General features: G+C 44.6%; 1 protein-coding gene across 3 annotated transcripts; it reads right to left on the bottom strand.

Annotated features, from left to right (window-relative positions):
* Nucleotides 1-51: 51 nt before the first annotated feature.
* Nucleotides 52-26,897, bottom strand: GCNT4 (glucosaminyl (N-acetyl) transferase 4). 3 transcript variants are annotated; one of them, XM_032278244.1, is made up of 2 exons: nt 9,491-9,919; nt 52-2,654 (listed from the first exon to the last, which is right to left on the bottom strand). In XM_032278244.1, exon 2 carries the CDS (start codon nt 2,651-2,653, stop codon nt 1,289-1,291), a length of 1,365 nt encoding a protein of 454 aa, XP_032134135.1. In that variant the 5' UTR covers nt 2,654; nt 9,491-9,919; the 3' UTR covers nt 52-1,288. The 3 variants fall into 3 exon arrangements, with proteins under 3 accessions (XP_032134135.1, XP_032134125.1, XP_032134118.1); XM_032278234.1 differs by lacking the exon at nt 9,491-9,919 and adding an exon at nt 26,812-26,897 and having other exon boundaries at nt 71-2,654; XM_032278227.1 differs by lacking the exon at nt 9,491-9,919 and adding an exon at nt 26,376-26,390 and having other exon boundaries at nt 71-2,654.
* Between the last annotated feature and the right edge of the window lie 831 nt (nt 26,898-27,728).

Here is a 27,728-nt window from a genome sequence, read left to right as displayed (position 1 = left end):
TATATATATATATATATATATACACATACATATATATATATATATATACACACATATATATATATATATATATATGTATATATATATGACTCATTTGGTGGCTTTCTCAAATGTGGGTTTTAGAAAATATCCTTAATAAATACTCTTGCTGTGTCCTTGGGAAAATTAGCTTTTTTTTTTTATGGAACTGAGCTGAGAAAGACTGCAAGAGACATACAGCTTTTATCACTTTATATCTGGATTCCAGTTGGACAGCTGCTGGAGATGAAAAAATTTTGAAGGACTATAAGAATTAATTTAGAAAGCTGTCATATTTCACACAACCTTTTCAAGAAAGTTTAGTGACTCTTAGCTTGATAGCTCTGTAAAACAAAATTATAATAATTCCATAGGGAGTATTCCATTGTAAAGAAACTTACCTAGGATGGTAACTTACGAGTTGAAGACTTAGGCTTAATGCTCTGGTGTGTGACACTTGGAGCTATTAGTCAGTTCTTATTTTTATTCGGTAAATGAATTTTAAAGAAACAGTTGAATTAAAAAGGAGGCCATTCATGATACTGTTGTGTAACATGATAAAAAATGTTGTATAAATCTCTTCATTCCTCATTAGGCACTACCTGTCCCAACCCATATCCTCACCCCCTTCCTTAACTTTCATACACCTATAAATGCCCCCCTCAACAGTCTCCTCAACCCTGAATTGACCAAGTAATGCACCAAAAGGCAGATTATGCTTTGGCAAGCAGGAAATTGGACTATTCTTTCAGACTTTTCTGAGGTAGTGAGTCTTTCCTCCTCTGCTCTAATGGTTAAGAAATGTCTTGGAAGCTGAGTTAAGAGGCAAGTGGAGTGTTGGTCACAGTACTTAACACTACTCTGAGATGGTGGTTTACATGATCAGATGATTACCACATACTTCAAAAGCTTCTTCAGTAGAATCCTGTTATGTGGAGAACTTAAAGATATCAAGGTTGCTATGATGAGGATAAGCCACAGTCTCTAAAAAAGTGCCTAGGTGCTCAATAATATTTGATGACTGACTGAATGTTTAAGATCTCTGACTTAGCTCAGTGAGATTACAAGCAAAAACAAACATTAAAAAAACCTAACCAACTGCAGATAGTATCATCAAAGGCTAGATCACTTTCCCTTGTGCAAGGAATTCTGGACACCTTTTAAAGTCTGGGACGACTGAGTTTAAACAGTACGTATTGGGCATAGTATGGTATTCAATTCCATACTGACTCCATTTATCAGGTACCCTCTTATTTCCATCCTGATTTTACTATCGTGATGTGGTTGTGAGATTTCTATCCATAAATAACTTTTCTGAGGACAAAGTGATCCAGTCTCTCTGTTGTTCCTCTAGCTTTTCTGCCAAGCATTTAATCAAGATAGGGTCCACCTTAGAATCAAATTTATTAGCAAACCAATGTCCATCTTTGATAAGCCACCTTAATTCTGCAGCTCCATAAATACACACGCTTCGAAGGTGAGATCCGGTACAACTAGGATACAAAAAGCCTTCATAGTAATTCCACTTGACAAGGCGGGTCTTACTCTGCAGATCAGACACATCCTGGGCTGATCTGGAAATCTCCCCAGGTATTCCTGGAACCCGAATCAGGGTAGCCCAAAAGTGCTCATCAGGAGAGTATGTGTCCTTAGACCAGGCAAAAAAGTCTTGAATGATGGAGTTATTGAAGATATATTTGACAAATGCTTGACTTAAAACAAAATAAGCACTGCCAACAAATATCTGAATGTTATGGGGGGGTGCTTCCTTGGAGATGTTTGTCCGTATTGGTAGCTTCACATATTCATAAGGCACCCGTTTGAGTTCATGATGGTAAGTGAATCTTTCCAATTTACTGTTAGGGGGTTTCACCGTCTCCAACATATTTGCTCCATTGAGTTTTTTCAACTCTGACACTAATTCAAAATTTGACTTCAGGGGAAAATCTTGCCCACAGAGGTTGATAACGTATTTCCATTGGACTGAAGACTTCAGAAGGTCTGACAAGCAATTTAAATCAGCTTGGAGTCTGGAAATGTGGGCATATTCCACAGCCTCTAATTTGGAAGCAATGAAAATATTGGAGAAGCACTTAGCTAAATTGTTCATGGCAACTTTGAAGGTATCAGGTGCCTTACGATCATAATGGATGCAGTAAATATTGTGCTGGTTGTATATAGCGTGAATAAGCCTTTCAACCATAATTGCATCTTTGTGGACAACCAGAGAATAGGCTACTGGGAAGCTTTTCTCCTCCTTTGAAACGAGCTTTTGAGCATAACCTCTTAGGGTCTGATAAATGTCACAATCACTGGTCATTGCCACAACATCATCATCCTCCAAGTCAATGATGTCTCTTCTTCTTATTTCCAGACTCTTGCCAATTTCCAAAGGCTCCTGTTCATAGATACCCGAACAGTTAACTTGATACCTGACTTCATCCTTAACATGAGTGTATCTGTTTCTTACAAAAGGTGACGTACTCAGCGAGTACTCAACCAAGTAAATGTCTCTTTGTGGAAAGAGTCGTCTCACATTTAGAAGCTTTAACAAGGAGAACAGCCATAGGGTTAAAAACAGGATGAAAACTTTCTGCTGTAGGGTATGTTTAAAACAACATTTGAATATCTTCATTCTGTAAGAAGAGAAAGAAATAATCCAGTTGGAATATTAAGAGAGAATCAGGTCAGTTTGTCCAAAATCTATTGAGCGCCTACCACATACTACACAGAACGCTGGCCCCAAAGACGAATGAAACAAGGTTTCTATCCTTGAAAGAGTCCAGAAATAAGGAAATGAAATTATGAAGAATGGTGGTATTTTGGAGTATTCTGCGTTAACTATACCTAATTTTGAGAGATGTTGGTTTCCAAATAGAATGGAAGGTAATGTAAACTCCTAAAATATAAATATAGCATGTCTTATATTGTCTGCATTTCTGCTTAGCATATTTGAGGAGGGATTGCTCTGGTTTGGGCAGAGATCTAGAGAACTGGATGTCATCAAGAGAGCCTCAAAGATGCAAAGGACTCGCCTGAGGCCAAAGGGAACATCTGTCTTGATTCTACCTCCAGATCCTGATTAGATCCACATCTGAAGTCAAACAAGGAAAGCCCAGTTAAACCCACCTTTAGAAAGAAGAGTGGTGGGCAGATACTCAAAGGAGCTATAGTATAAGCATTAGAGATTATAAAATGTATAGATAACAAAATTGGGTAAACCTGCATATTTTCCTTATTTTTAATTTTGTTAATGCTCATTTTCACACAGGGATTAGCAATTTAGCCCTTAAAATAAAAACGGCCTGATTCTCACTGAGAGTGGTAGGTGGGGGTATAATAACTACCTTGGGGGGCAATTTGGAAATAGCTGTCAGTTTGAAATGTACCCACCCTGAAGATGCACTGTGTGCTTCCCTATAGCGTTTTGTATTCAACAAGGAGGTTCCCTATGTGCTTTGTATACAGTGCTTTGTATTCAGGCAAGACAGGAAATATCTCAAACATCCTTAAACAGTGCATTGATTAACTTACATTACATGTAATCTAATTACATCCATGCTATAATATGAGAAAAGGTCTGAGACCAATCTGCATGTACATGCCAATGCGGAATAATCTCTAAGATATACCGTGAAATAAAAACAAGCAAAACGTAGAAGCATGTATAGTATGCTTATGTATCTATACATGCAAAGAGCATACGCTACCAAACTTTTTCTTTTTTATTTTTTTGAGATAAGGTCTTGCTCTGTCACCCAGACTGGAGTGCAATGGTGCAATCATGGCTCAATGCAGCCTTGAACTCCTGGGCTCAAGTGATCCTCCCACCTCAGCCTCCCAAGAAGCTGGAACCACAGGTGTGTGCCAACATGCCCAGCTAATTTTTTCTTTAGTCAGGACGGAGTCTCACTATGCTGCCCAGGCTGGTCTTGAACTCCTGGCCTCAAGTGATTCTCTCACTTCAGCCTCCCAAAGTGCGGAATTACAGGCATGAGCCACCACCCTCACCCTAAACTTTTTCTTAAAGGGCCAGATAGTAAATATTTTTGGCTCTGTTGGCCATACTGTCTCAGTTACAACTACTCAACTCTGCCTGTTTTGGTGGGAAAGCAGCCAAAGATTATAATTCAATGAGTGGGTGTGGCTGAGTTCCAATAAAACTTTATTTACAAACACAGGCAGCTGGCTGGATTCAACCCACAGCTGCAGCATTTCCAAAAGGATACTGTATACACACAACACTGGTAACAAGAGTTGCTCTGCAGGGTAGAGTGGGAAAGGACTGACGATTGGGGCCTGGGTAGGAGGAGGATTTACTTATCACTGAATATCTTTTAGTATCATTTGCATTTAGAAATGATTATACTACTTTTTCAGATGAAAACAGGCTGACTAGGAGGAGGGTACAGAGGTACTTATACAGAGCAGCAAGAAGGTGGCCCAGGAAGTACTAGCCCAAGGCTCCAGGACAGGAAGGCTGGCAGAGCCCCTACGGCTGAGGCTGAGATACTGAGAACTGGTGGGGTCCGAGAGCCCACGTGCAATTTCCTAGCACATCTTAATAAACCTTAAATGGAAGACATAATCATTGTATCCAATTTCATTCAAGAGAATTACCAAGAAGTTGAAGCCCAATTTAATTTTGTAGATTTCATCTGTACAGACCAATTGACAAAACTCTCCCCCGGGAATGACATCCCACCTTCCTCATTCACCTCCACTTAAATCCCTCTGTTTAAAGAACCACACCTTCACCACCACGAACTGTACTGCAGAATCCCACGCTCCAGCCACACCTCGTCTCTCCTCTGTGGGCTGCCCCAGGCACCTATCCTCAGCTCACTTCTCTTCTTGTGCATACTTGCCCCCATCTCTGGATTCTACCTTCCACACTGATGCCTTTCCACCTTCCAACACCTTTCCCTCCAGCCCTCACCTCTTGCCCAAGCCTCAGAGGTGAACCTGCAGTTGCTGGATGGACATTGCCACTTGATATCCCCCAGGCACTCAGCCTCCACGAGTCCAAAACTAAACTTGAAACTGAACTCGACATCCGTACTTCACCTGTGTTTTGTCTCAATGGCGAGACCATCCCTCCACTCATGCATGGCCCATGCTTGAAACCAGAGTTACCCAACTCAACCATTTCCCTCACACCCATATTAACACACCACCTCATAAATGTGCCTCAAATCCATCCCTTCTTCTCCATCCCCACTGCCAAGTCCAGACAGCATCTTTGCTGCATCAGCACCCAGGTCAAGAGACTCCTAGTCAGGCTTATGGCCCTGGGTCCCTTGTCAGGTCTCAGCTTTCTGCTCCTCCAAAGCACACCGAACAGGGTCCCATCACTCAGGCTCAAGGCCATGAGCCAGGGTTCTTGCCAGTTGTTCTAAAACCATGGAAAACTGTTCCCCCACCACCCCCGCCCGATGCACAAGGCAACTCACTGCAACTCCAGAAGCCTGGGCATGTGTGTGGAATTGAGTGTTGTGGTACAATAGAAGACTAATCAATCCCAAACGTGCGTGTGTGTGTGTGGTCACTGTCTTAATTCCTGGTCACTAGGCATAAATAGTATGTAGCTTACAGAAATGGCTAGAATTAGAACGGGTGTAACCCAAAGTAAATTTTGGCTATTTCTTTTCTCACTTTATTGGTCCATGGAATCTCTAATTAACATTAATTAGCACTTCACCCTGACACCACAGTGGTAAAAAGATCTCACATTTTAAAGAGATTTACCAAGTCCCCCAGAGTTGTCATATCATTTAACTATCTTTACACTTATATAAAAAGACAAAGGCCAGCTGGCTGCCTTCTTACTCATTTCTACGGCTTCTTCTGCACCCAGACATCCCTGCCCTTCCTTAGAAGGCCTGGGGCACACACGTCCTGACTCCGGCCTGGGCTGGGAGAGTCTGAGCTGGGCAGGAGGCCATGGTTGCCTGCCCACAGATAGACAGTCAGAGGACATCCAGGGGAGGAAGAGGTTGGAAGCACCCAGTGAGAAGTCCTTTGGCCCCTGGCTCTGCGGCCCACATCTGAGAGTCAGGAACAAGAGTGAACTTCAAAGGAAGAAGGGTAGGAAAACGGGACAGCCCAGGCAACTTGCTTTCTCATGCACCTTCTTCCACCCAAGGCATCTTTAAGGGGGAGAGCTTGTCTGTCTTGGGGCCAGCCTTTGATATCCTTTGAAACGAGCAGCCTTCTCCAATGGCCAGAAATCACTTCCCCTTTTTTTTAAGTTCTGGGATAATGTGAAGAACATGCAGGTTTGTTACATAGTTATATGCGTGCCATGGTGGTTTGCTGCACCCATCAACCCGTCATCTAGGTTTTAAGCCCCGCATGCATAAGGTATTTGTCCTAATGCTCTCCCTGCTTACCCCCCACCCCTCAACAGGCCCTGGTGTGTGATATTCCTTTCCCTGTGTCTATGTGTTCTCATTGTTCAACTCCCACTTATGAGAACTGCAGTGTTTGGTTTTCTGTTCCTGTGTTAGTTTGCTGAGAATGATGGCTTCCAGCTTCATCCATGTCCCTGCAAAGGACATGAACGCATTCTTTTTTATGGCTGCACAGAAATCCTTTCAACTGAAAAGCATTCTTTTCCCCAAAGACGTTCGTAGGTGCAAAGCCACTTGGTATGGAGTTTCTGTCAGCTCCTAAAGGGGGGTGTTGGCCTCCTCCCAGCTGCAGTGGGCACTAATTAACAGTGAGGGGAATGGTGGCAGGAGGTTAGAGAGGCCCACGGGTCCCCAGCCTTGGCTCTGCTGGCTTTGGCTTCCTCTGAAAAGAACATTTGTGTGACACCCTTGGGCCCCTCCCATCGGGCTCTGCAGGGGGTACACCCCCAGAGCAGCACAGCCCCAGGGGACACAAGTTACAGGGGGTGGGGGTAGGCTGGCAGAGGCCCCAGACTTGGAGGAATGAGAACCAGCTCCTGAGTTCTGACCAGGTCTGACCAGAGTCAGCTGGGCTGAGGCTGGCTGTCACGTTGGTTTCTAGGAAACCAGACTAGCAATGTCACCTTCTGCAAACACCACACCCAGCACTTTCCCTCTTAAAGGCTTATGGGCAGGAAGTAGGCAGGTGTTTTGCTGCCAGGAAGTTAGTCTTACAATGACATTACAAATAATGCCCCACCCATGGGAGAAGCAGTATTTCCACTTCTACCCGTCCAGGTAGACAGGGAGGTCTGACATGCTGTGGAGTTTATTGCCACATAGGCACAGTTTCCTAGTGATGACAGAAATGAAAAAGCTGTAGCAAGGTTTGGTGGCCATAACTCAGGTGAAGTATGGCCTAAAATAATTCAGTAAAAACCTGCTCCTCACTAAAGTCCCAATAGGGATGTGGAACGAAGCGTTTCCCTCAAACCATGTTCTTCTCCCAGCTCTCCCAGACATTGCTGGAGCCTGCAAGGAAGCAGCAGGGGCACAGAGGTGGAGCCCAGCGACATGGACAGGACTGCATTCAGGGACACCGCAGCGACGTGGACATGGCCGCACTCAGGGACAACGCGGCGACGTGGACATGACCACATTCAGGGACATTCCAGCTAGGTGGGCACAACCGCATTCAGGGCTAAATGGCTACAACTGTTAGCGGCTCTTCAACTAACTCTTCTTACCTGGGCAATTTAAAAACCAGGACTGTGGAAGTACAGATGCTTCCCCTCCCAGGGTAGAAAGGGGAATGGGAAATCAAGAATGGGAGGAAGGAGACTGAGAAAATGACTGAATAAGGTTGAGTTGAGGGACCAAGAATGCCTGCGCTTTTTTCAGTACCAGGTTGTGGGGCACTAGGGAGAGAGGAAAGAAAAAGCTGGGCTTCCAGATGCCACCGACCCTGGGCTTGAGTCCCTGGATGAACACTTAGTAGCTGTAGGACTTTGATCCAACTATTTAAGCTCTCTGAAGGCCAGTTTTCTTGTTAAAAAGGGGGCTGGACTAGGAAGCAGCTCCATGATCCTGTTCCTCTCACCGGGTGTCACCTCCCAACCAGCGTCTCCAGCTACCCTCGCGCTGACGCTTTCTGGCTGACAGAGGTTTTGAACCTCCCTGGGACGAAGCTCCCAGAGGGATGGGCAGGCCGCCAACTTTGCTGTTTCGCAGCTTCACTGTGGATACCTCCAGACACTGGAAAATCTGAGGTGATTAGGGACTCCATGGCTTCTTTAAAGACCCTGCCCAGACCTGTGGCTTACTGTCCTGATTTTTGGTCTACCTCCTATTTCCCCACAAAGTCTCAACAAACTAAGTATTTTAGAATTAGTGCCTGAAGGCCTCCATGTAATACTCTTTATTAATTTTATGTATATTCATCCCTCAGTATATGCAGAGGATTCATTTCAAAATCTATGCACACTCAAATCCCACAGTCAGCCCTGAGGAACCAGGTATGGGAAAAGTTGGCCCTCCATACACATGGGATTTGAATCCTACAAATACATTTTCAATTTGTATTTGCTTGAAAAAAAAAATCTGTGTATAAGTGGATCCCCTGAAGTTCAAACCTGTGTTGTTCAAGGGCCATACTGTAGTTCTGATTAATGTAGAATCACTCAATCAAGAGTTATCACTAGGGGCACTGTTTTAAGTACTCCAGGTTTTGGGCGTAATGATTCAATCCCCTCAAGAGATCGATGAGGTAGGTACTATTGTTATCCCTCTTTTATAAGAAAGGAAACTGAGGCAATAAAAAACTGCCCAAGGTGACAGATCTAGAAAGTGCTTTAAATGGAACCTGAGCCCAGAAAGTTTTGCTGCAGACTTGCACTTTTAACCCTTTATGCACACCGTCTCTTGGACTATAAAGAAAAAATTCTCCATATTTCCCACAAGAGTTGTAGCCCTTGACTAAATTTTCTCTTTACTGTCTTCTCCAAATGTCCTAAAACAAGAACAGAAGTCGACTCAAATTTGGTTTAACCCTGTTTAAGAGATTATTTCCATGGAGAATCAGCCTGGAGGAAGGCTGGGTGAGGAATCACATTCCATTTCTGTAGTCACAGGCTGGGACTGATCAATGAACTAATGAAGAGGTTAGTCTTCCAGCTCATAGAATCAATTCAAGGAAGAGAAAGCAAGCTCATCATGAGGGATGCTGCCATTAGTTACTCCTGTCCCATATCCTGTCACTGAAGACTTTATCAATTCATTTGTTCTTATAGTTATCTATGGCACAATTTAGGCACAGAGAATTACTAATTGTTTTAGAAAACTTTCTGGGTGAAATTTCTGTTCATGTGAAGAATATTCCCGCTTCAGGCCCACCTTAAAAGTTCTTAAACTTTGTATTATTACATATCAGTTTGAAAAATAGGATATGAAGAGCTTATTGATTTAGAAATATCAGGATTTTGCTTCTGTCTAAAGTCTTACTAAGAAGAATCATCATGTAAGAAGATCAATAGAAAGATGAACTCACTAAAAAGCATCCTGATCTAGTTGAATAAGCTAACATCCTGCTACTGCAGCTCCTTGATTTCAGTGAAGTCACTGATTCTCCCTTGGTGACTTGCTCATTGCCAAGCCCAGAGGATGTTCTGGAGTGAAACCATTAGGTGGGAGGATGACTCAGCCAGATGCGGTTCTTCGACACTCCCACAGCACTCCAGGAGTCATGCAGAGGAGCAGAAAGACAAGTTTCTTGCCTAGATGACCTTAGGTTCTTATTGTGCTAGGGGAAGGATTACAGAGGCAAATAATGATTAGATTGTGAGAGGTAAACACAGCAACTATGCAAAACACAAGGAGGGGCGTGACTGGGTCAGAAATCCCATACAAATTGAGGACAAGCATTCCTCAAATAGTAATAAGATATGGTCTCTAAAAGGAAAAGAAAAAGATTTTCCATTCTCTTTCTATAAAAGTAAACACTTTTAGGCTGGGCACAGTGGCTCACGTCTATAATCCCAGCACTTTGGGAGGCCTAGGCAGATCAGCCTGGGTGCAGATCTCCTGAGGTCAGGAGTTCGAGACTAGCCTGGTCAACACGGTGAAAATCTGTCTCTACTAAAAATACAGAAAATTAGCTGGGCGTGGTGGTGCATGCCTGTAATCCCGGCTACTCAGGAGGCTGAAGCAGGAGAATCGCTTGAACCTGGGAGATGGAGGTTGTAGTGAGCAGAGATCATGCCACTGCACTCCAGTTTGGGCAAAGTGAGACTCAGTCTCAAAAAAAACAAAACAAAACAAAAAAAAACAACAACAAAAAAACCCAAAAAACAGAGAAGTCCATATATGAAGATAAGACTTACCGGTGACCCATCACCTGGCAATAACATTTTGTAGACAGTATGTCCTTCCAGAGTGGTTTTAAGAAACACATTTTTTTTTTGGCTTTGCTTTGTAACAGTCTCACAATATAGGCACTGTCTTACCTGTTTCTTTCATTTCACAACATACTATGAACAAGTCCTAACCTAAACTGGGTCTGTAAATTATTACAGAGTAAAGAAATCCTAACAGAGGTAAACATACTTTTCTACAGGAAAAGAACCATTCAAATAATATAATTCATGTTTCTAGGTCTTCTCCACCAATGCTTAATTCATAAACCCACAGTTCCTGAAGAAGCCTAGAAGTGCAGTCTCAAAACTGAAAATAATTTTAAAGGTGACTGTGCCAATATTTCTTCTCCTCTAAATGTGCCTAGCCATCATTTAACCCCATTTCATTCCTGGGGTGCGAGAACACATTTCCCCGTTTACCTATGTGTCTTGGTTCATTTCTGCTGCTATAATGAAATATCCTAGACTGAATCATTTAGAACCAACAGACATTTATTTCTTAGAGTTGTAGAAGCTGGGAAGTCCAAGATCAAGGAACAGATTTGGTGTCTGGTGAGGGCTGCCCTCTGCTTCCAAGATGGTGCCTTGTTGCTGTGTTCTCACATGGCAGAGAGCAGAAGGACAAAAGGGTGGGAGGGGTGAATGAGCTCCCCCAAAACATCGTTTATAAGGGCACTAGTCCCACGCATTAGGGCTTTACCCTCATGATTTAATCACTGTCTAAAGGACCCACTTCTTAATACTATCACACTGGTGATTAAATTTCAACACATGAATTTTGGGGAACACATTCAGACCATAGCAATATGTGTCCATCCAACTGCTCCCCATTGAGGGATTGGACAGAGGAGGGATGCTCAACTGCCTCTATTCAGGGCCCTCATGGTGGCATTTGGTCCAGCCTGGCTCCACTCCCCACTCACTCCATGGAGCCTGCACTGGCTAAAGTCAACAAAAAAGTCTTCATGTTGCCAGAGTCAGTGACACGTACGGGTCCCTTCCTAATGATCTCTGCTGAGAGATAGCACTATTTGAATGATCTTATTCACTGTTTTTTGTTTTTTTTTTAAGACAGGGTCTCACTCTGTCACCCAGGCTGGAGTGCAATGGCGCAATCTTGGCTCACTGCAACCTCCACCTCCTAGGTTCAAGCGATTCTCCTGCCTCAGCCTCCCTAGTAGCTGGGATTACAGGCACCCACCACCACTCCCAGGTTTTTTTGTATTTTTAGTAGATCAGTATTTCACCATGTTGGCCAGGCTGTTCTTGAATTCCTGACCTCAGGTGATCTGCCTGCCTCAGCCTCCCAAAGTGCTGGGATTACAGGAGTAGGCCACCACGCCCAGCCTCTTATTCACTGTTCTTATCTTATACTCTGTTCAATTATCCTATCCACCACTCAGGATAGTGGTGTATCTATGAGCTAGGCACTATTATCATCATCCTCATCTTTCAGATTAAAAAATCAAGTCAAAAGATAAATAACTTACCTTAGTTCATATAGCTAGTATATCGGAGGAGCAAGGATTTTCAACTATGGTCCAATTTCAGAGCCTAAATTACTAACCACAAGACTGCCTTTCTGATCTCCTGGCAGTAGTAGAACCCTGTTGGTTCTACATCCAAAATGTATTTCAAGTCCATCCACCTATTTCCACTCCATGGGAACCACTGTAATCCACACTAGCATCAACTTTTGCTCAGATACAAAGTAACCTTACCTGGCTTCCCCTGCTTTCCTCTAATCCATTCTCTGTACTGTAGCCAAAATGATTTTTTAAACATACAAGTCAGATCACTGCCCCTCCCTAACCCCACTCCCTACATCTAAAACCCTTCACTGGGATTTCTAAAAGTTCCTGGGACATCCCAGTCTCTTCCTTGCCCCAGGACCTTTGCACCTCCTGTTCCCGTGTCTAGCCTACTTTTCCTGGATGCTGGCATGACCAGCTGCTCCAGGAACAGAAATAGTTTTTCCTCAGGTCCTCTCTGATAACCCTTCTTGAACCTCTCTCCTATCACCCTCTTCATTTTCTTCTGAGCAGTTGCCACAAGGAACAGTTACTTTACGTGTTTATTATCTGTCTTGAGACAGAAACGTAAGGTCTTCCCCCAGTACTAAAGACATCTATACTTGGTACAGGGTAATTGCTCAATGGGATAAAGTCAGAAGACCTAAATTCTAGTCTGGGCTCTGCCACCAAAAATTCTTCAAGTGACCCTAGCATGTCACTTAATGTTGGACAAGTCTTTCTTTCCCATGTGTTAAATGGGATAAAGGTTTTGCTTTGCTCTTCTTTCTTTTTTTTTCAGATGGAGTCTCACTCTGTCACCCAGGCTGGAGGTCAGTGGTGCAATCTTGGTTCACTGCAACCTTTGCTGCCTGGGAAGCGATTCTCCTGCCTCAGCCTCCCGAGTAGCTGGGATTATAGGAGGGCACCACCACGCCTGGCTAATTTTTGTAATTTTTAGTAGAGACAGGGTTTCACCATCTTGGCTAGGCTGGTCTTGAACTCCTGGCCTCGTGATCCACCCACCTCGGCCTCCCAAAGTGCTGGGATTAGAGGCATGAGCCACCGTACCTGGCAGGGATAATGGCTTTTCTATCCCACAGTGCAATTGTGAAGGTCTTATGATACAATGCATGTGAAAGCCATGGGGAAAAAGACAACTCTGGTATAAAAATGTCAGGTACGAGGACCTCCACAAGAGGAATGGTTTCCTGGGAAAACTGAGAAGGAGTCAATATGTTATAAGTTGGTTTTATTTTTGTAAAACAGTACATTCATTATTCCCTTCATTCTGACATTCTAATTATTATTGGTTTTTCACTACTTGACAGCATTCTTTTTTGTTAATATCTGGAGTATAAACTGCTCTGAAACTAAAGTTTCAGAATTATGTAGACATACACCTGTCTTGAATTTTGTGAGACAGGAAGAAATGAAATGTAGTTTATCTTTAGAGTTGTTTTTTTTCTCCAGTATACTCAGTATTTTGCAAAAGATTAATAATCAAAGAAGTTATTTAAAAGACAGCCAAGAGCACATGCAACCAGTTTCATGCAGAGTTATGATTGGCTAAACATTATCTGTAAGTCTATGTGTTGCAAAAGCTATAAAGGTTTCCTATAAGTTCTTTATGTATTATGGGCAATTCTCCTCCAGGTATTGCAAAACTACAATGACTTGTTCTTGCATTCCTGTTTGGCAACGTCATCCCTAAGGACCATGTAACACATAAAGGCAGTACTGAGGATTCTGCAGCAACGTGAATACACAAACACACCCTCGCACTGGTCCTTTGCCAGTGTTCTGTCACTGAGATCATACAGCAATGAGACTGCCTCAGCTCAGTGAAGTGGGATGCCCTCCTGTAAAGGAGCTCTGTTTGAGGTCCCTGTAGAACATATGACAATTGACAGCTTTCTCTCTAGGCCTGCAATTATGAATGTCATCATCTTCCTTAAATAAAAGACTACTTGACCTGTAAGATTTGGAGAACAGAGACCTAAAGGAAAACACTGAGCATGAAAATAATTCTATCAACCACCTTTACAGATTTTAATTCTTCTAGCTAGAAACTTCACTGGAGCCTCTCACATTTGGGCAGAAATAAGGGACCTATAAGATTACATGGGAAATGAGCAACTCACATCAGGATGTATATACCCAGGCACTGACTTCTCAAGGTCATTGGAAATCTGGGCAGTGGCAATGTAACAACAACAACAAAAAGGTGCAGAATTCAGCCATGGTCACACCAAATGGGAAACAGTAGACTTGATGCTGGGCTTTACTTCAGCTGGTTCACAGGGCAAGTATCAAAAGCTAATTGTGGGTGTATCTAGCTGGGCAAAGCTACATGGCTAAAAAGTCTTTAGCGGGAAGTGTAAAGGGCCACACATGATGAAACTGAATGAAAAGTTTTTGTTTTGTAATAGATTTTGACCTTCACCAGGCAGTAAAACATAAAGTTTTTCTCTAAAAAAAATTCTTAAAAATATCAGAAGAGGGTGAATTTCAAAAATACCTATGCCCTCAAATTTCAGTTTGATGAAAACAGCTCACATGAAATGTTTGCTTCTTTTTAGACCTGAAGGATTATGAAAAAGGGGTGAATGAATGCATTAGATCTTTACCTCTCAAGCTTTATCACACAAAGAGGTATCATTCCTTCTTGGGATCCCCCTGTCTTCTCTGCCCTTCTAACTTAGCTTGACACAACATAAAGCCAAACTACATTTTGTGTTTCATGTTCTAAGTTAAAAAATATGGGTTGAGAATATTTTGGCTTCTTTTTCTATAAAGCAGAAAAATTGAACTGAAAAACATGTCTATTTTTGAAAATGTATGTTTACTGCACTAGAAATAAAATAACTTTCTCCACTTAATGTCTACATGGTATGCTTTTTTTCTCCCCCTCATTAATTTCTGGAATGACTTATTTTGGTATTACATGGCTGACTCCATATTTTTTAACTGGCCAAAATTAATTCTTCAAAGATTCCAAGGCTAGCTGAAGAGGTATGGGTAACTGATTTCTACATGTGCATTTAAAGTAGAATCTCCAACGTCCACAAGTAACCACATCACAGAGGCAGCACAGGGATAAACAGACATGAATCAAGGGTATTGATGCCAGAAATGGCTTGAGGCCACACCACACTCTTCATGAATGGATTAGATACCCTGCATTTACAATCATCGCCCTTCAAACCCTGAGTTTTAAATCATCAGAAGAGCCTCCTTGTTTGCTTTCTGGGTTCTTCCAATATGGTGGGGAGCTCAGCTGGGGACTTCAACATGCTTCTGCACTTCCACTGAAAAACTGGGAACTGGCAGCTCTTGGCATGACTTCACCATTTAGCTAAGATCTGTGTTTCCTGTCTTAAAATGTACATATTGCTCTCAGATCTTGTGTGCATATTAGATACAATAAAATGAAGACTCAAGAATTCAAACTTAGGTTAAAAGGATGGATGAAATAAAAATCTGCAGTGTTTGGGAAAATTCTGCCACAAGAGGAATTTCAAAAGCAGAGATTTCAAACTACCAAAAGTCAAATCTAGAAATTATTCCAGAAAGCTCTCCAACTGGCATCTCCTATAAGGATACATTCTAGCAATGGTTTTAATTAAGATAACAGGTCTCTCTCAATATGTAGGTTTTATTTCAAGTTAATAAAAAGTAAAAAGATTGTTTACTAAATATCTAAGCCAACTTACATGTCAACTGTATATAAAACAAAAGTAAAAACCAGACTCTTCAGAATTTCCAATAGATTTATGATATTGAAACAGTATGGTCTGGTGCCATACTGTTTTATAAACAGAGATCCGTGGGATAAAATCCAGAAACAGAGCCATAGGTAAGGATTTTATACATGGCTCTCGCAGAGAGCCAGTTGCCTTCCAACATCCATCCTCTCTTCTTTACTAAGAGAACCCTTTATTGTTGGTGGTAGAAACATGTCTCTTAAAAAGATTCTTCTCTAACTTCTACTGTAGAGGAATAAAATATAATGTGAGATTCTGGGAAAGTTTTCCTAAAGGGGACCAATTCAGGTAGGAGGTATGCCATTTTGTTCTTTCTTTTCTCCTTTTTCCACTTTTCTGCCTGGAATTCCAACATGATGGCTAGAGTTGTAGCACCCACCTTGAGACCATGAGGAACAGACCAAGAGAATATCAGAGACCTCAGCCCCCATATCCTCAAACTAAACTACCACCAGCAAACACCCACTTTGAATTCTTGTTATATGGGAAAAGTAAGCCCTTATATGTTTAAGCAACTTGCACTTTGAAAGATGACCACAGGAAAAGGAAATGCTTAACAAACATATACACACACACACTTCCAAGAGCCAAATTAAATTTAAACCTGATTAAAGTGGCTACTTATACAACAGTACATCCCTAAACATAGCCAAGTGTGAAACAATGTATCTTAAATGATGCTGAACTTCTCATCCAACTATATTTAGAGGCAGATGGAAGCTTTAGGTAACTATCTGAAGGAAAGCAGAAGCCAAGATTTACCAAATTAACCCTGATGTTGGCAAGAACTGTGCAGTCTGCTTGCCATGCCTCAGTTAAGCACTCTTCAGCTTATGGCAAACCTCCTCTGTGTATGGTTTCTAGTCATAGGCAGGGGACAGGCCACATAATCCCTGAAGGTCGCCTTGCAGGCGGGCTGTCTTCTTGAGAGCTTGTTATGTAACAGGGGACTTTGGAACCAGCTTTTCAACAAATAGGTATCAGTACCATGTAGCTATCAACTCAACAACTACCATGTTGAATAGTTCTGAGCTACCCCCTGAACGTACCCCTTTTCCCTCCCTTGCCGCCTGACCCCATTCCTCTTCTTTCTGCCCCACACTGGACCCCCTCCCTGTGACCTTCCTGCTTTACTTCTGTGTACATCATACAGGTTTGGAATTTAAAGCCAGTGGTTCTGAACTGAAGTCCTGAGTCTGCCGCTAATAAGAGGTCATTAATCTAGTAGCCTTCCGCCTCCTCATCTGCGAAAGAGAAACAAGAGCACTGACTCACATGGTTACTGTGATGACTAAATGAGCTAATGCACTGGGCACATTCTGGCAGGAAAAACAGCCTGGCACAGGGCTGGATGATGGTAAGGGATCAAAAGCATTTGAACCAGCCCAGCGTCACTGACCAGTGGCCGCTCTGTAAACAAGGACTGGGCTTCAGCTTCAGCATGCTACGTGCACTCCTGCACCCAGACACCATCCCCAAAGGCAACAGCCACAGATTCCTGCTGGGCAGACTGGTGCAGAAACCACATCATAGCTTTCCATGCTTCTCATGGTCAAGGAAGAATGAGACAAGGGCCCATTTGTCCTATTTTTACAATTTTTCTGCAGGTTTGACATTTTTCAAAATAAAAAAATTGCTTTTTTCAAAAAAGGGAATCATAGAGATAATGGAGAGAGGGCAAGATGAAAATGTTTCAAGTTTCTGCCTCATATTAGGGTTCAGGCAACACATTTTTAGTAGCACAGTTTTGAATGTTTTTAAGTCTAGTGTTATTGCTATCTTCTTGCTATAACCTGTACTTTCCAAGTATTATCTGGTTCACTTCTTTGTTATAAGAATAACTTTGCTTGTTTCTTATTTATGAATTAGTTGACAAACGTATTCATTTTTTCTATTACGGTGGTGAAATATACATTTTACCACTTTCATCAGTTTTAAGTGTACAGTTCAGTGGCATTAAGTACATTCACATTGTTGTGCAGCCAACTCCACCATCTGTCCACAGAACACGTTCATCTTCCCCAACTGAAACTCTAGACCCGTTAAACCCTAACCCCACAATCTCCCCTGCTTCTAGGCCCTGGCAAACAGCATTCTACTTTCCATCTCTACAAATCTGATTACTCTAGAAATCTGTATAACAGGAATCATACAATGTTTGTCCAATATTTGACTGAACTATTTTACTTAACATGTCTTTGACATTCATCCATGTTGTAGTTTGTGTCAAAATTTCTTTCCTTTTTAAGACTAAATCATATTCCATTGTATGTACACATTACACTTGGATCATCCATTCATCCCTCAATGGATACTTGTTCTGCTTCCACCTTTTTAGCTACTGCAAATAATGCTGTTATGAACATGGATGTACAAACACCTGTTTGACTTCCTGCCTTCACTCTTTTGAGTATATCCTTATAGAAATCTTATATTCTTAGATACCCAATTTCTATCCTTCTTCAACTGGTTGCCCATCCACCCCACAAGCATTTACTGTGTGCCTACCATGTGCTAGGGAGGCACGGTGTTAGATTCTGGAGAGATACAACTAGAAACTCTACTGCCTGGAGGAATGCAGAGAGAACTGAACAGTGAGGTCCCAGGTGACTGATAACACAAACCAGGAAATGCCAGTTATTCTGTCACATTTGAATTTCTTTTCTATAGGGCAATTTTCCAGAAAAGACAAGTCACTAGCTAGCATTTGGAAATGTTTTATTTTGTTTTTTTATTCAGGGATTTTCTTACCATGATGTTGAATTAATGTTCAATTCAATGAACGATGTTCAATTCAACGTTCAACATCTGTTGAAATGGTGTACTTCCTTTCTGAGGATCTCTTCTCCAGTTCTGCATCTCCTCTTTCAGCTCCACAATCATTCTATTAATGTTTTTTTCACATTGTGGCTTTGCAACCGAATTTGTGTCTACCTGTGTATCATTCCATTTCTTTCCCCTGACACATCTGCCATATGTCTCTCTGAACTTACCAGCCTCAGAGGAGCACAAGAGGGTTGCTGGAAAGGCTGAAGGAAGAAGGAACCTGGTAGAAGGTGATGGCTGGGGAGAGTGAGCTCCTCCTTGTTCCACTGAGGTGGAATGTGGGGGTGTAGAGAAAGGACACAGCAGAAATACTGCAAATATGCTGCAGTGACAGAGGGCAGGAAAAGGAGCCTTGGCAAGCACAGGAACTCTGCTAGGTGTTGTTCCTTCTGGTCCTGGGCAGAACTGTCCACCCTCTGCTGCAGTCCGAATGAGCTGCTCTCTGGTGAACTGTCCAGATCTTGCAGATAACCATGAGAAACGCCAGGGCTTGCAGAACCTTTGGAAACAGTCTAACCTACCCAAGAGCAGACAGGCTGACTGGACAGGCCTGGGCACAGCCAAGAAGCAATTCTCCAAAGAGTCATGCTCGCCAGTTCTCCCTTAACTAGATTAGAAAAAGCCCAGAAAACCAACAAGAGAAGATGGGGTTGCACAGGGAAGGGAAGCAAAGCAACAAAAGAGCTGGAAGCACAGAAGACTCTTGGGGAAGGAATTAAGAATATGTCACTCCAAAATATGCTGCTCTGATATTGACTTCTGAGTTAAGGCCACTTGAAAAATAGCAGGTACAAGACCATTCTGCCCTTTTTGCTGTTTCTTAAAAGCAGGAGATGAAATCCTTATGTGAAATGAGAAAGTTAACAGACAGTCTAATTAACAGTCTTATCAAAGAAAGTTATGGCCAAGGAGAATTTGTACAAATTTCATTACACTAACCCTTATCATCCTAGCCACTTCTCCCAGTTAACTACCCTAGCCCAGGCCTCTTTTTAGCTTTGCTACATTTTCATAATTGACTACTCTTTGTCCAGTCCACTAAGTATTTGTTCAATTCTCACTGCATCTGTGGGGCTTCATTTCCTTATGAGGGCTCTCCTGTCACATAAAACTTACATTAAATAAATGTGTGTGCTTTTCTCCTGTTAATATTTCTTATGTCAATTCAATTTGCAGGCCCAGCTAAAAAACTGTAAGAAAGCAGACATAAATTTTTGCCTTCCCTACAATATTTACTGGAGACTACAGAGAACTTTATTATCACCAGGTGCTTTTTCAATTTTATGTATTAATTATTGATTTGCTTACCATGGCAAGGGAGCACATGGCATCAAAAGAGGTTTGGAAGCATCTTGGAGCATCTTGGAAAAGGAGAGCAGGCTGGATTTTACTGAGATGTTGAGGTTTGGTTTAAGCCTGGAATTTCACTGTGGGTGGGGTTGCGGTGAGGCTTGACTAGGATTGGATAAGGATCATGATCTAACAGTTTAGAATTCCAGGTACTTTTTCATGCTCTAGAAACCATGTAAATAAGGAACTAAATCATAAAAAAAAAGAAAGAAACCATGGCTAAAAGTATTCCTGCTACAACGTTGTTCTGCCTTTTAAAACAATTATTTTTTGAGATGGAGTTTTGCTCTTGTTGCTCAGGCTGAAGTGCAGTGGCATGATCTCAGCTCACTGAAACCTCCACCTCCTGGGTTCAAGCGATTCTTCTGCCTCAGTCTCCTGAGTAGCTAGGATTACAGGCATGCGCCACCATGCCCAGCTAATTTTGTATTTTTAATAGAGATGGGGTTCCTCCATTTTGGTCAGGCTGGTCTCAAACTCCTGACCTCAGGTGATCCGCCTGCCTTGGCCTCCCAAAGCGCTGGGATTATAGATTTGAGCTACCATGCCCGGCAACAATGTTTTGCAATTATATTACCTAACTGTACTCCTTTAAGAATCATGTATGGGCAATATTTTTTTTAATTAAATAAGCTGAATCTCTTGGTTAAATCTAGACTTTAGCACAAGACTCTTAGGTTTTAGAGCTTGGGGGAGAAGGTAAAGCAGAAAGAAATTACGAGGCACAATTTTTGCTTCCTATTATTTGAAAACTTCTGCATCCCTCTTAATCTTACTGTCAATAAACTGAAACTTACCTTTGTGTCACCTCCAAAGAAAACCCCAGGCTGATGGTAGAAACAGCATAGGGAAAGGAACATTGCCATCAGTTACTGAGGAGGTATTATAGATGGGTGTGCTGGATAGAGACTGAGGATGCAGTTCTAGAACATAGGCCCTGTAAAGAGAAACCATGTATGGGAGGACTTCAGAACAACAGTAATTTACATGCAAACAATGACTGGACTGATGACAACTGTTCCTGATGTTAGTCCAGAAGGATGCAAAAGATGCCAAGGTTTGAGCCTGTTTAACTGTGAAGAAGGCCTCCAACAAAGACGCTCACGTTTTTCCTAACTCTTCAGCCAGGATGTCAGCATCCAAACTGGCAAAGGACACAAAGGTGAAGCTCAGCTTATATGGAAGGTAACAGAAATAGGACCCAAGAAGATTGCTTAGATCTAGTAAGATGAATTTTAACAGAGAGAAGTACAAAACTAACACGTGCCCAAAATTAACCGTACTTGTTAATGGAGAAACGTCGTTCACGGAGAGTTGCAGTTTGTGGAGAAACGAGGTTTGACAGGAGCATCTGTAGAGGACAGTTCAGCGTTTTGGCTGACTGTATTTTTGGCATGAGTCACAGTTTGGTACGAGACTGCCAAAAGAAAACAAAATGCAGCAAAACAAAAACAAAACCATCGTGGTCCTGGACAGCATGAGAACCACAAAGCTGCAGAATGCGAAAGCCGAATGCAGAACGTGAATCCCTGTTTCTATGAATAACACCACCCTAACAGGAATGCGTTTCCACAGTTTAGACCTTGGGACTGAGGAAGGGACCACCCCAGTCTGCTGTGTCCTGAGCACACACCCTGAGAAATGAGTTTGTGTCTGGTTACACCCCTCTGCTGGGATAGTAACTGATGGAAGTTAAGCAGCCTAGAGGGAAGCCAGTGACACAAGAGGGACATGGAAACGTTAAGGCTGAAGAAGTAATGACTCAGAAGAGGAGTGAAAGCTGGCTCTAAATATTTAAAGAACTTATTAAAACACAAATTGCTGAGTCCCACAAGTTCCCACATGATGCTGATGTAGCTGGTCCTGAGGCCACACTTTGAGAACCACTGCTTTAAGTAACAAAATTGTAATTGGTTTTCTTTCTTTTTTTTTTTTTTTTTTTTCTTTTTAGATGGCGTCTCACTCTGTTGCCCAGGCTGGAGTTCAGTGGTGCGATCTTGGCTCACTGCAACCTCTGCCTCCTGGGTTCAATTCTCCTGCCTCAGCCTTCTGAGTAGCTGGGATTACAGGCGTGCATCACCACACGCAGCTAATTTTTGTATTTTTAGTAGAGTCTGGGTTTCACCATGTTGGTCAGGCTGGTCTTAAACTCCTGACCTCATAATCCACCCCATCTCGGCCTCCCAAAGTGCTGGGTTTGCAGGCGTGAACAACCATGCCTGGCCAGTCTGTTTTTTTCCAACTGTCCTAAATAAGATTCCACTAAGACCTGATGGCCTGTTTCTCAGTAAATCCACATTGGGAGGAATTTACTGGTTTTGAAGCCTCACACATTTGTAATTTAAATTATGTTCTTTCTAAAATTTCATATCGCTTAGCAGAAATTCAATCTTTCCTTTCTGACCCTTAGTGTTTCTTATTAGTTCAGCATCATAAAGCAGACTTCTGTTTGCACTTCATTTGCTGGCATCTCAGACATTTTTTCTCTGGTCTTCTACCACTTTGCCTGTATTTTTCTGTTATGTTCAGCAGATCAAGCTTCATAACATATTAAGTTGTGAGCTACCTTTATCAAATGTTATCTGGCACCCCACATCTAAAATAGTAAACACTGACCTAATCCTGTCCCCAAATGCCCACACTGAGCCCATCATCCCCAGAGATCTATTAGGATGGAAACAGCTGCATTCAATTCCTGATTAATTTTCTTTTATCTTATATACTTGAAACTTCAGCCTTTAGATCCCACTAGGAAAATTACCAGCATATGGGAATGCATATAAATGACATGCAAAGCAATGCAAATTAATACAAAACATACATCTCTAAATTGCTTGAGAAAAGTCTCTAAGCCTCAACGTTGATGTTATTTGCTTTGCTTCACTACACTCTGGCAAGCAGTGACTGGATCCTTTTATTACAGTTAATTTTATACAGCATCGAGCACCTGACACTTGTTGACACATTAAGTGGAAGGTGCTTTGCCTGTGAGTCAGGCAAATGGTATCCTGGTCTTTACCACTCTTTGGCTGTACAACCTTGGACAGGTTCTCAACATTCTCCAGGTTCCAGATTCTACAACTAGAAATGATAGAAATGACAGCATGATAATACAACCACCAGCATTAAGGTTTATTGAGCACTTACTATGTGCCCGGCATAAGGCACACACTGTGCATGCATAATGCACACAGGCACTCCTTACAACAGCCGATAAGGAGGTGCTATAGAGCATGTACCCCTAAGGTGCGGTGCCATTTCAGAGACCAGGAAACCGACAGTAAGGTCCAGAAGCTTGTATCAGGTCCTAAGCTAGACAGTGACAGAGCCAGACCCAGAGGCTGAGCAGTCTCACTGCAGAGGCCGAGCAGTCTCACTGCAGAGGCCTTGCTCTTAGCCATGCTGCCGCTCTGCTGCGTGATTATCATACATTTTTCTCCTAAGCATTACATTTATATGATCTGTGAAGTAAATCACTCAGTCATAATGTGCTTTAAAACACTGTTTCTGTAAGATGTTGACAGTTTACATTATATGAACTTGATATCAAAATAACATCACAATCCAAGGGGGTAGGATCAGACATCCTGTGTGCTCAACTTCTCCTTCCAACTCACTCCATCGCATTCACACGACTAAGGCTCCTGCATCTTAAATTACCTAGCCCTCTGTCCCACCTCTCACTCTGGGAGCAGCTTCCAGTCCTCAGCCACCAGCCCCTCGCCCCCCCGCCCCATCCATCCAGGATTCAGACTTCTAGTACAGATGGCCATCTTTGGAGAGTCAGCCAGCAAACGTGCTATGCGGCCACACAGGAGCCTCAAAAGCTGCCCAGACTCAATAAAAACCAAACTTGTCTTTCCTCCTCCAATGTTCCGTTTCTGTAAATAGCAGCACCCAGGCTTAGCGGGAGTCACGCTGCACTCTCACACCCTACACAAAACTCATCTGCACTCTCACACCCCACACACAACTCAGCCCCAAGTCACTCCAGAGCTGGCCTTGAATCCACCCACTGTGTCATCCCTACCGCCACTGCCTCAGCCTCAACCGCCAGGCCTCCTGCACCCTCTGACCCAGCCCTGTCTACTTAGGGGCTCCACAAGTCCATTCTCCACGTGACAGCTGGAGTTTTGTGTTTTTATTCCACATCTCATCTGCATACTAGCAGGTGTGAAACTGCCCGCTGTCTACAATGCCCCTTAGCACCACCTGGCCATGGTACCTGCTGGCCTCCCCCGGTGCCATTCTCCATCCTCCTCTCAGGTATACTGAACCTGTCTTTCTTCCAACTTTCAGGCTCTCCTCTCCTCTAGTCTCAGCACACACCATTCCCTGGGGTGGGAATACTCCCCATTCTCCCCCCTCCCCTCTCTCATGGCTGCTTAGTTTACACATCTCCTACTCATCCTGGAGCCCAACTTCAATCTCCCCAGCAAGGCCTCCTGCCTCAGCACAGATGTAGTGAGCTGCAGCGCATCTGCGCCTCACAGCAGCCAGTGCGCCTGGTTTACAGCCAGTGCTCCACACAGGTGGACTGATAAATTCACTTTTCAGCCTTGCTTTGCTCATTTTTACTGTCTCACTGCATTCTTCCTGCATTGTAGCCTAAGAAGGAAAGACTCTGAAGCTGACTCTGTTTTCTCTCTCCTATGTGGTGCTGTGATAAGCCCCAGGTCACCAGGTCGCGCCCCCAGCACCCGTGGCTCAAGGGTGACACAGAAACAGCACCGTCAAGTACAGAACCCCTACCTGCCCTCTTTCCCCCTCCCTTCCTAGAAAACCACAGCTCATTCAAAGTCAGTTTGGGAAGCACCTGTATATATGGCCTGCTTATCTTAAAGGCACTTGGCTAGGTGCCATAAAGTGCCAACTCTGACCGACTGCCCGATTATGCCATTCACCCCTACCTACCTCTGTGCAGGAGACACGACATTTAGCGAATAAGTGTAAACTTTTTTCCTCCAAAGAAAAGAGTATAAACCTTCTTATCCCACCACCCCATAGCAGTTAACTCCTTTCAGTCCCCACAGAGACAATTCAATGGGCACACAATTCTTTGGCTACTGTTTCTTTCCTGATGCCAGTAAGAGACAATCAACATCTTAATTGATCATTTCTCACACAAATTTGGATCCTTAGAAATTGCAACATAGGAAATATCTCTATAATGATTCCCTTTTAAAGATTTTACCTCCTGAAGACACTATCAACAAAAGCTGTCAAAATGAACTGTTAGTTTCTAGAATGTCTTAGGCTGACTGATGCTTTAATAGGGACATGTTTTATGCATGCAAGATCAAAAAAGGCCACTTCAGTCTACTCACATGAGACAATTAAATGTATTATATTATCCCCAAATATGTGAATTTCCTGGCTTGTTGTTCTACCATTTTTAAAGACCAAAAAAAAAAAAAAAGTAAAAAGTGCCCCAGGGCCAATATCGCGTCTCCGCCTGCCCAGCAAGGGGACAATACACTTTTTTCCCAGGCTACATGACTTGAAAACCTCCCAGTCCGGGAAAGCTGAGTCCTTAAATTTACAAAACACCCACTCGCCCCGTTTGCCTAGCACCGTTTCCTACGTGAAGACTGCAAAGGGACTCGAGCGTCCCGTTTCTCGGCTCGGATCCCAGAGGCTACACCACCTCGCAGAGGGACGATCCCGGCCCGCTCTGCGGCACGAAAACCTGACCTTAAAAAGCGCAGAAGCTGGTCACTGGGAAGGGCGCGGCCTGGGAGGCGCGGCCCATAGCTTCCGCCGCCAAAGAACAACTCGGAGACCCCCTCCAGCCCCAGGTGCCCTAGCGCAGAAGCCCCGGGAGCAGTCCCTTCCCGCGCCCCGCGCCCGCGTCCCTGTCCAGAAGCTCCGGGCTCTGGCAGCATCGATCGTCCCCGCTGGTCCAGGGCTGCGGAGAAGCGGTGGGCGGCTCGGAAAGGCGAGGTCGGGAAGCTGGGCTCAGCAGCTCCTCGGGCCCCCAGCGCCCCGCACAAGCGCGGGCCAGGTGGGACGGCGCTGGGTCGCGAAGGACCAGGACTGCGGGATGCCCCTGCTCTTGGAAAGGGCGCGCCCGGGAGCCGCGTTCTCGGCACTCGGGGGGAGTCCTGGGAAACCCGGGCGCCGGCGCGCCCGCGACTCCAGCCTGGAGGCTCCGCTCCGCCCGCGAGCCCAGGAAGCCGGCGCCGTGGCCCGCGCCTGTTATCCAGGGCCGCCCTTTCCCAGCGCTGGCTTCGGGCAACTTCTCCGCGTCCGGCCGCAGGCGGCGGCTGCTGCGGGAAGCCCCAAAGTTGCGGCGTCCACTAGGTGCGCGCCGGGGTCACCCACTCGGCCTGCGACCCTGTGTCTGCCCGCCGCGCGCCCTGATCGGCCCCTAGGACTCCCGCAGGCGCGGAGAGAGGCCGGGGTTCAGCCGGGGTCCCCGCGCGGCTCCAGAAGGGCGCCCCCGCCCGCCGCCCGCAGAGGGACGCGGCGCTGAAGTTTTCCCCGGCGGGAAAACGAAAGTCGTGAGGAGCTGAGGGTCGGGGAGTCCCAGTCACCCCACGGCGAAGACGGGGCTGAGACGGAGCTAACAGCTCCAGCCCCGTGGCCAAGTCAACTTACGAGAGGGAGCGGGGCAGCCCCGAACGCGGCGTCCGCGCGGCTGCGGAGGCCGCCCCGGCAGGAGCCGCGGGCTGCGCTCTGGGCTCCCAGGCTCTCCGCGGCGGCTCGCTCTCGCCCCGCTCCTCCGTCGCCCCTGCTGGGGAGCCGCTTTCGCCCGGCCGGGGGTGGGAGAGCGCCGAGCGGCCCCCGTGACGCGCAGCGAAAGGAGGAGTGCTGCCGCCGCGCTCCCGCAGAGGGAGCTCCCCGCCCTGCGCTCCTGGTCCCAGCGCCGCGCTCCGGACAAAGTTCCCAGGCGCGCGCGGTGCTCTCGGCTCTCCGCCGCTGCCCGGAGCGCAATCCAGCTTCACTTCCCTCCCACATTAAACAAGAACTCAGGTCAGGAGAGCCAAGTGACTTGCCCAAAGTCATTCAGAAGGCAGTGACAAAGCAAACTCACATCTGCGGCTCCTTATTTCCCCCCGAACGCCGGGCTCTGCGGAGACTCAGGCCCTGCGGGAATCGCCCAACCAGGTAGAAGGCAGCTCGCTCTCATAGGTAAGATGAGGAGTGTCCCACGCAGCCTGAAGAAATATTATCGGCAGCGTGGGAAGGTGGAGCGTTTTGCCCAATAACTAGAGTACAAAGTTGTTTTTCAGCCAGCTCCACATGCCAAATCGGCTTCCTCTTTATCCTCAAGTGAGGGAGAGCGTGGCGGCTGTGTGGACGCCATTTGGGATCACCAAATAAGTGCAAGAGAGAAAGCACACAGCTACTAAACCAATTGGCCGACACGGAGGACTCGGCCTTCCGAGCAGGTTCCTGGGAATATTCGAACTTCGTAAAGCGGGTGCGCCTCTCTGTGCTTGCTATTCATGCGCTTCCAGGAGTCTCCCACGAAGCTCCACGCCCTTTCGGGGCCGGGGGCTCCCAGGGCTTGCCTTTCAGGGCAGCGAGTAACACCAGACAAGTTAATCCCAGTCGGTTTGTTCCAGTGTTGACTGAGGGCCCCGCAATGTGCATGGCTGTTGGGTGGGGAGCTGGGTAGGACCCGGTGGGACCTGGGACCTAGGACCTAGGACCTGGTGAGTCTCAAAGAGAGAGCGTCACATGAGACCCCATATACTTTACTCCCAGAACCTGGAGTCGGCCCCAAACAGCAGAGAGACTTTGAGTCTACCCCAGCCCCCACGCCTTTTAAAAACCTCCCTGTGCTCAGAGACCAAGTGTTTTAATATTCATTTTACAGACTTACTTTCAAGCAAAATGGCCAGCTTTGCCTTCATTTCCTCCCCATGGGACCGCCTCTTTCTGGAAGAATAATTTACACTTCCTGGGTCTCCCTCATCTTTACATGATGATGACGGTAGTCATGAT

This window comes from Sapajus apella, unplaced genomic scaffold (genome assembly GCF_009761245.1).
Source record: "Sapajus apella isolate SASKATOON/1434 unplaced genomic scaffold, GSC_monkey_1.0 scaffold1, whole genome shotgun sequence".
Lineage (NCBI taxonomy): Eukaryota > Metazoa > Chordata > Mammalia > Primates > Cebidae > Sapajus > Sapajus apella.
Note: the sequence above shows the minus strand (reverse complement) of the source record. Positions and strands in the feature narration are given on the sequence as shown.

Coding starts and splice junctions, on each gene's coding strand:
- GCNT4 (XM_032278234.1), bottom strand. CDS start 2,653: ATGAAGATATTCAAATGTTGTTTTAAACATACCCTACAGCAGAAAGTT.